The sequence below is a fragment of the Emys orbicularis genome, chromosome 20 (genome assembly GCF_028017835.1).
Source record: "Emys orbicularis isolate rEmyOrb1 chromosome 20, rEmyOrb1.hap1, whole genome shotgun sequence".
NCBI lineage: Eukaryota > Metazoa > Chordata > Testudines > Emydidae > Emys > Emys orbicularis.
The window spans coordinates 15,897,879-15,915,354 of NC_088702.1; the positions used below are offsets into that span (position 1 = coordinate 15,897,879).

The window sequence follows — 17,476 nt, forward strand, 5'->3', positions numbered from 1 at the left end:
CTGAAGTTTTTCTTTGCTGTAGGATGGCTACCTTTAAATCTGCTATTGTGTGGCCAGGGAGGTTGAAGTGTTCTGCCACAGGTTTTTGTATATTGTTTCAATTATTTCAAATTTGGTGACAATAGATACCTCCAGACCAGTGGCACCGCTATGGGCACCCGCATGACCCCAATATGACAACATCTTTATGGCTGACCTGGAACAACGCTTCCTCAGCTCTCGTCCACTCACGCCCATTCTCTACCTATGCTACATTGATGACATCTTCATCATCTGGATCCATGGGAAGGAGACTCTGGAAGAATTCCACCACGATTTCAACAGCTTCCACCCCACCATCAACCTCAGCCTGGACCAATCTACACGGGAGGTCCATTTCCTAGGCACCACAGTACAAATAAGTGACGGTCACATTAACACCACCCTATACCGAAAACCCACCGACCGCTATGCCTACCTTCCTGCCTCCAGCTTCCATCCCAGACACACCACACGATCCATCGTCTACAGCCAAGCACTGAGGTACAACCGCATTTGCTCCAACACCTACAAGGATTCTCAAAACTATGATACCCGCACGAGGAAATAAGGAAACAAATCAACAGAGTCAGACGTGTACCCAGAAGCCTCCTGCTGCAAGACAAGCCCAAGAAAGAAGCCAACAGAACTCCAGTGGCCATCACCTACAGTCCTCAGCTTAAACCTCTCCAACGCATCATCAGTGATCTACAACCCATCCTGGACAATGATCCCTCGCTTTCACAGACCTTGGAAGGCAGCCCAGTCCTCGCCCACAGACAACCCGCCAACCTTAAGCATATTCTCACCAGCAACAAAGCTCGATGCCAACTCTGCCCACATATTTACACCAGCGACACCATCACAGGACCTAACCAGATCAGTTACAACATCACCGGTTCATTCACCTGCACGTCCACCGATCTTATATATGCCATCACGTGCCAGCAATGCCCCTCTGCTATGTACATCGGCCAAACTGGACAGTCCCTACATAAAAGGATAAATGGACAGAAGTCAGATATTAGCAATGGCAATATACAAAAACCTGGAGGAGTACAAACAGCAAACAGGAAAACATCAAAAAAGAGCTCTCCAACCTGGAGACTTTCATAAATAACCAACCCTCCACACAAACGGACTTTACTAAAAGAAGACAGGAGATCTACATTACACACTTCACCTCTGTACAAAGGAAAAAGGACTGTAAGCTGTCTAAAATCCTACCTGCCACATGGGGCCACGATAGAATAGTGGTACCCCTAACTCACCCAGCAATATCGTCAATTTATCCAGCTCCACACTTAACTCGGCAGAAGCGACTGTCCTATCTCGGGGACTCTCTTTTTGCCCCACCACCCCCACAAACATGATACAGTTCTGCGGTGATCTGGAAGCCCTCTAGTCTATAAGGTGCCACAGGACCCTTTGTTGCTTTTCATACCAGAGGTTCCCAACATGCTTTACAAACCAACTCCCCAACAGTCTGAATCACTATTGATCCCAATTGCTATGGACCTGCATTCATTCCACAAGTGGAACTCCCTTGGATGGCAGTTGATGTTTTGCATGCAGAATCCTAGAATATCAGGGTTGGACGGGACCTCAGGAGGTCATCTAGGCCAACCCCCTCCTCAAAGCAGGACCAATGCTCAAACTACTGAGCTATCCCTCCCCCGTCATGCTATGGAGATCCACACTGCACATCAGAGTGGGAAATATTGCTGAGTCTGTGCAGAATGAGAGACAAAGCACTGGCATAAGTTCGCATTTATTGTTTGATGGCTATTGCAGTATCAAACTTGGGCCTCATTTGGTTAGTCAATGTACCCAATTATTGTAATGGTAATGGTTTTATTGTATTCCCAATTATTATGATTGTAATTGTTTGCATTTCTGTTTATATTATATCTGGTGTTAGGTCAATTGTAATGATTTTAGTTATACTCACCTGGTTATAATTGTTTGAGATGTAAGATTTTGATAAATAGCCTTTCAAATAAAAGCTCTGGGTTTTGCATCTTTTACTCCTGAGTGGTGCAGATTCATGCAAGCAGGCTGTGATGCGGTGTTCATCCCCAAACAAGGCCTGAAGGGGTAAGTTATGCCAATTTACCTATAGGCTACACATGGAGGAAAGCCAGGAAATGTTAAGGCCTAATTGGCCTAATCTTCATCTCCAGGCCTTGTGTGGGGTGGAAACCCCATCGCACAGGCCCACAAGCGTAAGTACAATTCAGATCTGAGTAAGGGTTGCAGCACTAGGTCCATAAAATATCAAGTCAACCAGATCTCTCTCATCAACATCGAAATGTGTTTGGCCCAGATCCTCAAAGGTATTTAGGTACATAGGCTAATATATACAAAAGGGCCTTAGGCATAGGATGATCAGTGTCACAACACCTAACTTTTAGGCCCCTAGGCAAAGCGATAGGCACCTTTGAATGCAATCCACAAAGCCAGCATGCTAGGAGCCACCTAAGCCATCCAGCGGGAGATGCAGACAACAGGGGCGTATCCTAAGTCCCACGCTTCTCTCAGAGTTCAGCACCTATCTCTGCTAGAGATCCATGAACTGAGGTAAGAAAGGCATTAGGTCACCTAAGCGGTGAATGGGCCTGATTTGACAGGTGTGCTCAGATGCCACCAACTGGATCAGGACTTTTAGATGAGTTTACACAAAACAGCTGGGGTGGGGTGGGGTGGAGAAAGAGAGCAGCTCTCTTATAACCTTTAGCCTAGTGGTTAGAGTACTCACCCAAGATGTGGAAGACAATCCCCCCCATTCAAGTCCCCCCACACACACACATCCTCCTGAGAGGAAGCAGGGATTTGAACAGGGATCTGCCACATCTGAGGTGAGAACCCTAATCACTATGGTATGGAATATCCTGACATGGGGCTCCCTCAGTCTCTTCTATTAAAGTTTTTCAACTTAAATTAAATGATTCTATATTAATTGGGCTAGACAAAGTTAAATGACACTATAGCTTAGTGATTAGAGCACTCACCTGAGCGATGTAGATCCCTGTTAAAATTCCTTCTCCTCATCAGGCAGAGGAGGGACTTGAACTGGGGGTCTCCCACATCCCATAACCACTAAGCTAAAGATTATAAAGGAAGGTTCCCTCCACCACCTGCAACTGTTGTGTTAACTCACCTAATGGGCCCAATCCAGTAAGCAGCCTCTGGGCATGCCTACCTGATCAGGCCCAGCATGCAATTTAGGTGGACAAATGCCTGTCTTCCCTGGTTTGTGGATCAGCCTGGAGCATAGACAGGAGATGGCGTCTGAGCGCCTGCGGTGAGGCAGCACAGCACATGCACACAGGCAGAAATGTAGGCACCTAGGGTACTCCCTCTGCACATGATTCGCCACTGAATTAGTTTAGGAACGTACAGGGGTAAGCAGCAGTCAAAGGGGAGTTTTGTGGATCTCAGTAGGGCCTAAAAATGGGACTTAGGCACCTAAGTACCTTTGTGGATCCCACCTCTAACTCCTGTCAAAGTTAGATTCAAGACTCACAATTTGTTAGACCACTCTGTTTATTAGCACAGCGCTCTGCTAATACATTCAGATAATGTGAGCACCATGCAAGACCCACACTACCTTATTTTATACAGATAAAAAGGGCGAGAACTGAACAAGAGGACAAAGAAAGCAGAACTGACAAGTTTACCGGAGGCTACATATACATATTCAATTTCCTTACTAACTTTAACAGATCTCCGGCTAATGTTCCACCATTAGCTTAAGCGGACTCATTGTTTATGCCTTAATGTTCCTTTTCCTGACACCTGTATTTCAACATTCCTTATTTCTGCTTAAAGGTACATACAGCATTTCTTCAATCCATTCTATTTTTACAATATAATTCATTCTACTTTCACAATCCCTCCTTTTGGTCAAGCTACGCTATGACCAACAATTACTGGGTTCCACATATTAACCGTTCTTTATCTCTTTGTTCATCAGCGATATTCAAAATCATCATATTCGCACTCTGTTTTGGGGCAGTCACCTGGGTGGCATACCTTACACAATTCTGGATACAACAGGAGATTAACTGAAAACATACAAAAATCATTAGGTTCTCGTGGGAAGGACCCTAGCACTCGGAATTCTGGGAAGAGTCGGGCGGGATAACAGATACCTGACCAGTTAGCTGGTAACGCAGTATTGGTCCCACAAACCCAATGATGGCCTATTAAGGCCGGGAAGGGTCGGTTGCACCCATTTGTCACATAGGTGCCTGCAAAGAAGGAGTAATATCCTCCAAAGGGCACAGGGTAATTCTCCTTACGAGGAGTGGTGTTATTTGCATGGCATTGAAAGATTGTATTGTTTTCACTAAGGTTACTATAGGGGGAACATGAGATTGATTTTTCTGTTTGATACCAGGACGAGAAAAAATTCATATGCCCATACCCGGCCCGCCACTCTTTAGTTTTGTTCGAATAATCCCATACACCATTGGCCACAATATGCCGAAGGCAACGGCTTTTTCCCAGATCCAACCCTGTCCCATTACATACCCAACACCAATGACCTTTTCCCTCCACCACACTTATCCATTTAGATACATTTATTCCCACTGCTTCCCAAGTGTCATTGCTGTTCCATGTTTTGTTAAACGGACGAGGTCCTCCAGTGAGATCTGGGGAATTGAGTGGGATTGCCAGGACAGGAACACCAGCTTGAGAGTGGGCTGGGATGTGGCTGCAGACCCGGCAATTAAAAATATTAAGGGTCTGAGCTATCCACACTTGCTGCTGGATAAAAGAATTGTCATTGTGGACTTCCCGGACCTTAAGACACCAGCAGCCAAGGAACAGGCGCCACCAGAGGCGCATGTTGGAGGCAAGGCCCTGCTAGTTCTGACAACCTCAACTGAGGGAACCGCAGTCACGGTTTTACATCCACCAGGGAGCAGGCGCTAGGCTCGCTACTGCTTCTTCTTGCGCCTTGCTTTAGGTCGTCGTCTGCTTCTGGCAACCCTTACGAGAGTGTAGATTGTAAGGTATTGCAGGCTGTTCCTCTACGTCTTCTTCTTTAGTCAAAATTGACTCTGCGTGGTTCTGAGGTGATGATTGGTTTGCTGGGGATGGTGCCTTCTTACACTGCGAAGCATGTATCCACGCTGCGATGCCAGATAGTTTAACAGCCGTCTGGGTAGTAAGCAGTACCTGATGAGGACCCTTCTACCAGGGCTCCAAGGCGTGTTTTCGATGATAGTGCCGTTCGTAGATCCAATCACCTGGCTCGAGGTCGTGGCAAGCGTCAGAGGTGGGTTCCGTTGGCCAGGCAGCTCAACCCTGTGAATGGAAGTGACTTACGGCTTGCATTAATCCCTTGCAATATTGAAGGAGCGTACTGTGAGTCGAGTTCAAGTCTGGGACTGGAGTAATGGTAGCCATAGCTCGCATAGGGCGTCCCATCACAATTTCAAAGGGACTCAATTTATGCCTTTGGGATGGAGTGGATTGCATTTCCATAAGGGCCAGAGGTAAAGCCGCTGGCCAACTTAACCCTGTAGAGTCACAAATTTTAGCAAGCTTATTCTTAAGGACACCATTTCGTCTTTCAACTACACCTGCGCTCTGTGGGTGGTAGGGACAGTGCAACAGGTGTGTGATATGTAATACACGATCCAGGTGTTGAACAAGTTGTCCAGTAAAATGTGTACCCCGATCACTGGACAGAGTGGCAGGAATTCCCTTGGCAGGCATAATATGATTTAATAAACATTTGGCAACAGACAGTGAGTCAGCCTTTCGACAAGGAAAGGCTTTGATCCAACCAGAAAATAAGCATACCATAACCAAAATAAATGCATATTGTTGACACTTAGGCATTTGTACAAAATTAAGTTGCCAATGCAAGAATGGTACTTGGGGCAGGCCCCGGAACCCCTGAGCCACTTTTACAGGTTTACCAATATTGTGGCTTTGGCAAGTGGTACAGGCGGCACAGTGACGGGTTGCAAAAGAGCTGAAATGGGGGGCCCACCATCCTGCCTTAGTTACAGCACAGACCATCCCCTCCTTTCCGACATGTGAAACACCGTGTAGCAGGGCGGCCAGTGACGGGTAGAGTGAAAAGGGGGCCACAAAGGCGCCAGCAGGCGAATGCCAAAGGGAATCAGGATGTAGAGAGCAACTGGGCAACCCAGGAATCTTTTTCGGCTTCTGGGTCAGAGTCTTGGAGCAGGGTGAGGTTAGTGAGGGACGGCGATGGTATAGAAACAGAAAGGGAACCTAGGAATGCATCTGGAGAAGGTTCTATGGCAGCAGCATGTTTAGCAGAGGCGTCAGCAAATGCGTTACCCTTAGCAACATCAGTATCCGCCATCGAGTGGCCAAGGCACTTAACAATAGCTAGGGCAGACGGAAGTAAAACTGCATACAGGAGAGCAGCGATGTAGGGGCCATTTTTGATAGGGGTACCGGGGGAGGTAAGGAAACCCCGAGCTCGCCAGAGGGTGCCAAAGTCATGTACAACCCCAAAAGCGTAGCGGGAGTCAGTGTAAATGGTGGCGGAGCATCCCTCCGCCAAAAAGCAGGCACAGGTGAGGGCAACTAATTCAGCAACTTGCGCTGAGGTTACAGAAAGTAAAGGCGCAGCTTCTAGAGTTTCAGAGAGTGACACTACAGTGTATCCTGCAAGGAGACGACCTTGGTTGTCTCGAAAACAGGAACCATCAGTAAACAAAACAAGGTCAGAGTTAGGGAGAGGGACATCAGAAAGGTCAGAGCGCGGGACGATGACAGCAGAGACAGTTGCAAGGCAGTCATCGGGATCACCGTCATCAGACAAAGGAAGGAGAGTGGCAGGGTTTAACTGAGAACAATGCTTTATGGTGATATACGAAGCCGACAGCAGTAAAAGTTCATACCTGGTAAGGCGGGCGGTGGAGAGGTGGCCTGTGTTATGTTGTAGCAGGAGGGTTTCACAGAGTGAGGTACCATGAGGGTAAGAGGAGAGCGGAGGACAAGGGATTTGGACATTTCGACAAGGTACACTGCGGCAGCCACAGCATGCAGGCAGGGGGGTAAGCCTTGGGCAACAGGGTCCAAAGTGGCAGAGAAATAAGCCACTGGGCGGTTTTTGTCTCCGTGCATCTGAGTGAGGACTCCCAGTGCACACCCAGATTGCTCGTGGCAGAAAAGGGTGAAGGGCTTAGAATAGTCAGGCAGTCCTAAGGCGGGGGCAGAAGCCAAACCCTGTTTGAGGGAAACAAAGGCAGAGTTGGCCTCAGGGGGCCACGGCATGGGGTCAGGGACAGAGACTCGAGTGAGGTCCTGGAGAGGTTTTGCAAGGGAGGCATATTGGGGAATCCATTGCCTGCAAAATCCAGCCATGCCCCAAAACTTTCGGCCCTGGTGTGGGGAGCGGGGTCGGGGAAAGCTGAGGATAGCTTGGACGCGGGCGGGAGAAAGTGTACGGGAACCCTGGGAGAGGAGAAAGCCAAGGTATGTGACGGAGGCCTGACAGAGCTGTAGCTTAGAGTGAGAAGCCTTGTGACCCTTCTTTGCTAGGGCAGTAAGGAGCACTAAAGAATCAGTTTCTGAGGCAGACAACGAAGGGGAACAGAGGAGTAGATCATCTACATATTGGACTAGTGTGGACCTGGACGGAAAAACAAGGTCAGCAAGGTCTCGGGTTAATGCTTGGGAAAAGTAAGATGGGCTTTCAGTATACCCCTGAGGGAGCATGGTCCATGTGTACTGTTGCCCCTTGTAAAAAAAGGCAAAAAGATACTGGGAGTCAGGGTGAACCGGGACAGAAAAGAAAGCAGAGCACAAATCAACAACAGTAAAATGAGTTGCACCTGGTAGGATAGAAGCCAGAATTGTTGCTGGGTTAGGGACAACAGGAAAGGCGGGTATAACAATGCGGTTAACGGCTCGAAGATCCTGAACAAACGGCCACGATTTACCATCAAACTGGGAGGATAGGGGTGTTACAGGGGCTGGAGTAGGGGACAATAATGCCTTGTTCCCACAGGGCGGTCATGACCCGAGCAATGCCAGCCTCTGCTTTGGGGTTTAAAGGGTATTGAGACAGGGGTTTAGAGGAGTCAACAATAATGCAGACGGGGTCAGTATTTAAGCGGCCCACTTCAGATGGGTGGGTTGGCCACAGAAAAGATGGGACCTGCGAAATTAGGTGTTCAAGGGACGGGATGAATGGGTAACAGGGAACTGGAGTGGAAAGGGAAGTTTCAGACAGCAGGGAGGCCACAGAATGGCTCAGAGAGGACTGGGGTATTTATAAGTAGACACCATCTGGGGAACAATAGATGGTACAGCCAAGTTTACATAACAGATCCCGACCCAAAAGGTTTACCGGAGTGGAATCAGAGAGAAGGAATGCATGATCCGCGGAAAGGGGACCAACTTGGACCGGTAGAGATTTTGAGGAGAATTACTCCTGATGCAGACCAGTGTAAATGAAGGGGCAAGGAATGAGGCTGCCTGTGCTCCTCCTGCAGGATTCAGTGTTTCTTAGACACTGTTTCCCTTTGATCTTTACTACTGTTTTCTCACAGCCCTGTGGCCTCTAAGATTGTAGCACTTCTCATTAAGTCTAATAGTGTTCTTTGTTTCTTAAGGACGTTCTTACTTTTCCTAACGCAAGAACAAAATACTTAGCTTCTCCATCTCAAAGAATATTCCCAATACAGGTGAATTTACACACATCACATGCTTTTAACTTGGATAGTTACATTATACTCATTTTACAAGGTGGGCCCTTAGGGACAGAGAAGTCAAGTGACAGGACTAGCATCACAGTGGGATTGCGTAGGAGTACCTTACCTCTTTCTGCTGGGTACAGTTGCTACCTCAGTCTCCCACTTGTTCCCAGCTTGTCTGGCAGGAAGGGCAGTTTTGTGCTCTAGGCATACTGGAGAAAGTCAGGCTACACAGACTTCCACATAGGAAAATACCTGGGGGGTGCGTAAAGCCCACTCTAGAGCTTCATTCTCTGCTGTCTCAAAGAGGGTGGTCTATGAAAACCCAGTCTTTTTATTAATGGACCCCACCTGCCCCACTGCCAATCTCCCTCTGACCTGAATTAACCCCTTCCCTGCTCTCTACTTGTATAAAGCTTCTACTCACCATTAGAGGGAGTAAGGGCTAGATCTAGAATTAGAACTCAGGAATTCCTGCTTCCATGTTCAGAGCAGCATCTTGCACTGCTCTCAGCATCAGAAAAATGAGGTGCATTGTCAGGCTTTACAAAAAACCACTCTTGTATTGCATTCGCACAACTCCACCACAGCAAAATGTTGTTGCATTCAAATTTTGTGGTGCAATAGACATTGCTCGTGTGCTGTTTTTTTGAGTGTAAAAAGTAATCAAAATAAAAATAAAGTATATAATAAAATACAGAAGAGAATATCTGGATTATTAAACAAGAAAATTGGCTTTAAACATACAGCAGCTTGGGTTCCTGCACCTCCTCTAGGAGCCAGCCCAAACTGTGTTTCTGCCTTCAGTGTCAGAGTGGGGAGGCATATTTCTATATTCAGATATACCCATAGCATTTGTGTACACAAACTGTACCTGGAACTTGGTTCCTCTCTCTAATTGGCATAACCTTCCTGTAGGGGTACCTATTATATAATGAACTGGTATAAAATAGGATTATTGGTTAATATGTATGGCCCATAGATTTAAAGTCAGCTCCCTGAAAGGCAGTGAAACCATCTAATTTGGTCTCTTGGCCCTGTAAGAATTCAGTCAGCTGCCTTGCAGAACTGTTGAGGGGGATACAGAAGAAGGATACAAACAACTGCAGCAGGAGTCGCAGTATAAAGAGCACTATAGTAATCAAGCTAAAATTGTCCTAGTTAATGTATGACATATGTCCGATTCCCGCACAAACTAATTATTTCACCTCTTTTGAGGAGCTGAGGCAACAAAATGATAGAGTACTGCTTGCTGCTTGAGTCCAAACATGCTCATGGTGATAGAGAGCAAGCTGTCAGGAAGGGTCCTTCTTTGCAAACTGACGTAATGGGTTAGACCCCAGCTTACTGGAAGGTGAAAGAAAGTTACAGCACATGAATGGCCATTTTAATCCCTTTTCTCAAGACTGTAAATGCTAACTTGGACTGATCGGAGAAAATAACCATCCAAAAAATGAAGCGGAGTCATGACACGCCGAGGTGGCATTCCATCTTCTCAGAAAGGGCCCAGACTAGGGTGTCCAGTCTGTGAAAGAAATTTACTGAAACATCTCTCACGGTGAGATTTTATCTGTACTCAATTGTATTACTGTATTAGGCTTAGATTTGCGTGTTTTATTTTATTTCGCTTGGCAATTCACTTTGTTCTGTCTGTTACTACTTGGAACCACTTAAATCCTACTTTCTGTATTTAATAAAATCACCTTTTACTTATTAATTAACCCAGAGTATGTAGTAATACCTGGGGGGGGGGGCAAACAGCTGTGCATATCTCTCTATCAGTGTTATAGAGGGCGAACAATTTATGAGTTTGCCCTTTATAAGCCTTATACAGGGTAAAATGGATTTATTTGGGGTTTAGACCCCATTGGGAGTTGGGCATCTGAGTGCTAAAGACAGGAACACCTCTGTAAACTGCTTTCAGTTAACTCTGCAGCTTTGTGGCACGTGGTTCAGACCCTGGGTCTGTATTGGAGCAGACGGGAGTGTCTGGCTCAGCAAGACAGGGTGCTGGAGTCCTGAGCTGGCAGGGAAGGCAGGGGCAGAAGTAGTCTTGGCACATCATTTGGCAGTTTCCAAGGGGGTTTCTGTGATCCAACCCATCACAGCTGTAGCTCTCATTTTCTACCACCACAGAGAAGTTTGCCAGCCCAGCTTCACTACTACAGACTCTGGCCAAGCTGTAAGTGCAAGTGCCCTGGAAATCAAAGGCCCGTCCGTCAAAGGTCAGATAGTGAGGGTCACCAGATGCTACACATTTGCCAAAGCATGTGGCGTGGCAGCCTAGGATTCCATTCTCCACCCTGCACTGCACATTGGCTCCGCAGGAGGCCTCCTGGCACTCAACGACCCCGCTGTGTTTGCACCGGCACCGTTCCTGGCAGGAGGCGCTGGGGTAGAACTCCTCTCCCTTCCTGTAGTACCTGCCCTGGTGCACACAGACATACTGCACGACGGGGACACACCAGTCTCTGCTCAGGAGGAACCCGGCGTCACAGAAACAACCTTCGGCACAGGGGGCGTCACAGCCATCAGGCCCCTAAAGGCTGTGGCAGGTGGCAGGGCAGCCGCTCCCACAGAGCTCGTAGTGTGAGTTACTGGGGCAGCTGGCACCTGCAGGAGAAGATCAGAGGGAACGTGCAGATGGGGGTGAGAGAAAGCTTCTTAAATTAAGGCACCACCGGAAGAGAAGGTGCAGGTATCACTTACAATAGTGTTGTTCGGGGGAATTGGGAGCCAAAACTCCTGGGTTCTAGTCATGGTTCAGGGAGGGACGTGGGGTCTACTGGGTTAGAGCAGGCAGGGCTGGGAGCCAGGATCTAGCCAATCAGAGCTGGAGGGCTTGCAATCAGGTTTCCTGGGTTGTACTGCCAGCTCTGGGAAGGGATTAGGATCTAGTTGCTTAGTCACAGAAGGGCTGGGAGTCAGGACTCTGGGGTTTTCTTTCTGACTCTTGGAGGGACATTTGGTCTAGTGGTTAGAGCTGCAGACAAGGGGACGTGTTCCAAGTTGAAACCCAAATTCTGGAGTGGGCAGCTGTGTATGGTTTAGTGATGGAGGACTTCGATGGCCAGGGCTGCGTGGCGCTGCAGAGCTGTGGGTGCTTCAAGAAGTGGATATATTACAAGGTACCGCCCCCTGCTGGGGGTATTAACTCCTATAAGTTCACTTCCTCCACACCCTGCTCTCATCAGCCATGTTGACTCAGACCATTGTCAATTGCCAATGGCAATATAGTAACTCCTCACTTCAAGTTATCCCAGTTAATGTTGTTTCATTGTTACGTTGCTGATCAATTAGGGAACATGCTCGTTTCAAGTTGTACAATGCTCCCGTATAACCTTTGGCAGCCACCTGCTTTGTCCACTGCTTGCAGGAAGAGCAGCTCGTTGCAGCTGGCTGGTGGGGGCTTGGAACCAGGGTGGACCGGCAGCCCCCCTATCAGCTCCCCGTTCCCTTAAGTTCCCTGTGTAGCAGCTTCCCAGCAGGCTACCAACTGCCGGCAGTTCAGCTGTCCCTCCCGCCACTGCCATGTGCTGCTCCTGCCCTCTGCCTTGGAGCTGCTCCTGGGAGCCTCCTGCTTGCTGTGCAGGGGAGTGGGAAGGAGGGGAGCTAATGTCAGGGTGTCTCCCTCCCCCCTACTCTTGCACCCCGGTTACCCCTTCTGCATATAGAGCAGGGTGGGGACAGGACCGGGCTCAGGATGGAGAGAGCTTGCTAACCGCAGCTGCTGTCTCAACTTCCTGATTTTTGTACTTAGAGTGGGGTCAGCATACTTAAGAGGGGCTATGCACATCTCTCTCTCTCTCCCACTCACACAGGGTGTGTGTCTCGGTCTCTGTCTGCCACGCTGTCTCCCCTCCCTCTATTCGTGCTGCCTTGTAGAGTGTGGGGCTACGTTAACAACAACGTGTTAACCCTTGAGGGCTCAGCCGAATGCTAGTTAATCATTTAGCAGTAAGGTATTCCCCAGGAAATAGCCCACCCTCTTCCACCCTTTAACTTCACCACCTCAACCAAGCTTCATAATCATCATTGCTGTGTACAGTATTAAATTGTTTCTTTAAAACTTATACTCTGTGTGTGTGTATATAGATAGATAGATAAAATATAGTTTTTTGTCTGGTGAAAAAAATTTCCCTGGAACCTAACCCCCCCATTTACATTAATTCTTATGGGGAAATTGGATTTGCTTAACATCGTTTTCTAAGTATAACATTATGGTGGAGAATTGTGAAAGGGGGAATATTGGCATATGTTGTGGTTATTGTGAAAACTGGCGTGCACACCGCCAGCTCTAGAAGGCTTGGCACTTCTATTTTGCCAACCAGGCAAACTCTGAAGGATATAGGAGTTTGTCCACCTCCTGGCCTTGAAGGATATATATATATAGGTAGAGGTAAAATATACATGTAAAAATTACTATATGCAAATTACCTAACTGATAGAGGAAGGAGAGAACTGCCCATAATTGGCAGCACAAAGGAGCCACAGATAAAGGACATATCTGGTCAGCAAACAAACTACCTGAAACCAAAAGACTCAAATTATGACCCTCCAGAGGAAGGTGGAAGGAGTCAAACCTAAGAATAAGAGGGGGACAGGTTAACCCTAAATAGAAAAATGCAGTATGCAGTGCTGAAATCTGAAGACAAATACAAAAGTGTTCTGCTTATATACATGACACCCCTACCTTTTAATTCACCAAAAGCCCAAGGATATAATTCATGGTATAACAAGATACTTTTAATAGATTTGATGTTAATATTAAACATTGGGATAAATGTAATGTTAATAAGTACCCCTTTAAGGTCATAGGGTAATGATGCTTCTCAACTATTACCTGTGAATAAATGTAAAGCTTAGCACAGCAGAAAAACCATTATCAACTTGGTCTTCTGGATAAGAAGGGAAACTGAGGTACACCACCTCCTGAATTTAATGACTGAACAGTGGGATAATTTCCCCTAAACCCTTAAAAGGTAAAAGACATTGAAACCTGGCCTGCCTATAGAACAAAAACACAGGAAAATATGGGGGTAATTCCTCTGTTTTGCCTGAAATCAGCAAGGCTATTTGTAAAAGAAAGGGATATTTTAAGCAATAATCTGCCACCCCAAAAGGGGTAGAAACATGGTGTTTTTGTCTTTCAGAAAATCACAAAAAGCTGGTACCAACTGAAGAGCAACCCAGAATACCATGGATCTACTGTCGTAACAAAACTTGTGTTTTGTGTTGTGTTGTTTGTCTTGTTGCTAGCATTGTTATGTATTGAAAAATGCTTTTAATGCAGTAGTTTAACTATATTTTCAGAAGCCAATGTTGCAGAAGGGTGGAGGTCAAGGAATGCCAGTCTGTTAACAGGGAAACATCCTCAGGTAGCAGACACAATATTAGGAGGGATTGGTTTTGGAGTAGGAATTATGAATACTGAACCTGGAGGTAATTAAGAATAAATTAAGCTCTCTGTCCCAGCTACAGGACAGCCTGATACAGAAACAAATACATGCTAATGTGGATCTAGTCCAAATAAGTCTGGGTAATTTGAAAGCTAGATGGAATATGTGGCTCAATGCCATCACCTGGCTGCTGTATAGGAAACAGATGGAAATTGAAAACCATACTGCTATAGCCATGGGATGTACTGAAATGCAGATACTTGCTTTGTCCACCTTGGATCACGAAATGTTTTGGGTAATAGCGGGAAACACTAAGGTTTTAATACACTTCTAAAGCAAAGAAAAAGATCATTGATACTTATCAATATGAATGGATGCAGTATGTTTCTAGCATGGTAAGGCCAGACCTTTTAATTAGAGAAATTGTTGGTAAAATTGCACCCCAACAGTCTCTGGAAGCAAGGATATGGAAAGTTAGTCCACTCCCCATATTGCACATGGGATCTTTCTTGCTACCCCGGATCTCGAGCCAGTGGGCTGGGGAGGGAGGGAAGCTATTGGACACCAGAGGTTGAACCGAATGGACTCCTCAAAAGTGGGTATGTTTGTCCTTACCTATTGCCCCAGAGCCCTGTACCAAAGATATATCGCTGGGATCGTGTATGTGGGATAAATTGGATAATGAGACCAAGGTACTGTATAATGGGCAATGTGTATGTGTGAATTCTTGGGAAGAGGTCTTTTGGGAGATGAATGTAAATGCAATGTAAGTACTGTGTTTACCAATTATCACACTTACTATCTACCACAGCCAGAAAAATGTCATCTTACTGTGAGCACTAATGGCTCCTCTGGGAGGGGGAGGGGACGGAGCGGCTGCGTTGGTTGGAGCCGTTAGGGAGCAGCTCCGGCAGGGGAGGGAGCCAGATTAGATTAGATTAGAGAAAGGGAGAGACTCAATATATTGTTAGGAGGATGGATTAGATGGATAGGGAGATTAAACAGATTTAATAGATGGGTAGATCAATTAGATGGATTGGGTGATTAAATAGATTAAGTGGAGGATACGTGGCTAAAATGGATGGAGAGATTAAATGGATGTAATAGATGGATAGGTTTGTATTGGCAATTGTAATCAGTCACCCTGAAGAAAAAACGGTGGGATTTTTTTATGACTAAAAAAATTTCCCAAATTGAAAATTTTTTGGTTTTGGAATCAATAAAATTTCATTTTCAAAAACTACTTAACCTGCAAATGGGAAACTGAAACATAGTTTAAAAATGTTTTTTTAAAAGGAAAATAAAAAACGAACAGAATGAAAATGAATTCAAAATTCACCATTTGGGGTTTGTTTTCAATCAGCTCTACCTGTAAAGTTCTTTAGAGGGGCGGGGTTCTGCAGGGCTACTTCCAAGACTGCGTGTACGACTATTGCTTCTTCAAAGGCCAACAAGCCGTGATATGCCAGCTTATCACCAGCTATACTGCAGCCTGCCAGGCCACCGGGGTCACTATATATGCCTGGAGGACCAACTCCTTCTGCAGTAAGTGGAAGCAGCTTGGGACCGCCTTCTGGGATGAAAGTTAATGTACGAGGGAAAGAAAACAGGGTCTTTGCTCAAGGGAAAGCCAAGTTGGTTGGTGTTCAGGGAAGGGGATACGAGATGTTTCTCCCCTAGGGGGTGCAGGCTTTGATCCAGCCCCAGGGTAGGGGGACTGGCCAGGTCAGGGTGGGCATGGGAGAGGATATGGGGCTTTTCCCCTCTAGGGGGCACCAATTCTGATCTGATCCCAAGACAGGGGAACTGACTGGCTCAGGAGCAGGGAATTGGAATTCAGGGCCTGTCCCCTGGAGGGTGCAAATTCCAATCCAGGCCCTGCCTAGGGGTAGAAGTTGACTCAGTGTGGGTTGTCCAGGGATATGGGGCCTGTATTTCATGAGTGTGTGGGTCTCATGCAGGTCCTTATTGTACAAATGAGCCTGTCACAGAGCTCATGCTAATATCTGGAGTTGCCAGTGTCAGAAGAGGCCAAGAGCTGAAGGGGCCATGGAGACTGAACTTTCCTCTGACAAGGGGTCCTGCAACAACATACTGGCAAGGCACAGTATGAAGGAAGCTTGCCTGGCAGCTTCCCATACTGCACCCAACAGACTCCATTCTCCAGGGCTGTCATCAGGCTCCCTTCTCCAGCCCTTACGTTGTTACATAGTTCAGAATCCAGCTAGTTTTCTTTTATGGGATGCTACCGTCTTGTTGTTTCAATGACAGGTCTCTCCTGTGCCCAAAACAGCCACCGTGAGGTCTACGCCCGGGGCTGCCAGTCGACCTGTAGCAGCCTCTATGCCCCAGTTCAGTGCTCGGCCCAGTGCTGGGACGGCTGCGTGTGTGATGAGGGCTTTGTGCTCAGTGGTGATGAGTGCATCCCTATGTCCCAATGTGGATGTGTCTACCTGGGATTTTATTATAAGGCTGGGGAGACCTTCCACCCAACGTGCCAGGAGCAGTGTGTGTGCCAGGCCAGCGGAGATGTGGTTTGTAAAGTTTTGTCCAGCCTCCCTCATGAGGAGTGCAAGCTGGTGAACCTGGCAACCCTACCTACAGCGATGGCTCATGTCTTGCAAGGCAGGGCCCGGCTTCCTGCTCCAGGCATTGTGACCTGGTGCATGGGGTAGTAGAACCACTCAGGTTTGGCCCCTCCATTAGACAAGGCAAAACCTGAGTGGTACCACTACCCCATGCACCAGGTCGCAACACCCGGAACGGGGGATGCAGAAGCTGATGTTGCAGGAAGGGTGCAGGGCAGGCTCACTCAAAAATATTTCCCCCCCTTCCCCTCTGCCCACTGGGGCCTCCCATTCACATCGGGTATTTCTGTTTTTGCACCCTTGGTTTCATGCTATCTGTGGGTGCAAGTGAACCCATCAACCCATGCTAAAGCCACCACAAATGCAAAACAAGATAAAAATCAATCATTTAAAGCACTCTGATTTAAAGCAATCCACCCTGCCTCAGATGCTGCAACCAGCTGGTATAACCTGTGCTTATCCAACACCTGGCCCAGAGACCGTAAAGGGGCCCTCAGACATTCCGTACAATGGACTCACGTACCTGTGAATTTCGAATCATAGTAGAACAGCACTATTGAACGGCCCTTTTCAAACTGCCACTCGACCCTGGGTGTTCCGCTTTGCGATACGTACGCAGTACAGGGTATATCAATTGCTGGAAAGAAACAGCAATAAGACAGCATTTGCACTGCACCCCAAAGGTAATGTCATGTAATAAGATCCTATTTGTAAACACTTGGCAGAGCTAAGCCACGAACATATTTGTTTTAAAATGGACTGGGAGCCAGATTTT

General features: G+C 47.0%; 1 protein-coding gene across 1 annotated transcript in view; it reads right to left on the reverse strand.

Moving 5' to 3' along the window:
• LOC135892781 (junctional adhesion molecule A-like) overlaps positions 1 to 17,476 on the reverse strand; it is an 83,199-nt gene that overhangs the window by 35,269 nt on the left and 30,454 nt on the right. The window contains exon 3 of the mRNA XM_065420579.1: positions 17,225 to 17,338. Coding sequence (XP_065276651.1) covers positions 17,225 to 17,338 — 114 coding nt within the window. The remainder of the gene's footprint in view (positions 1 to 17,224; positions 17,339 to 17,476) is intronic.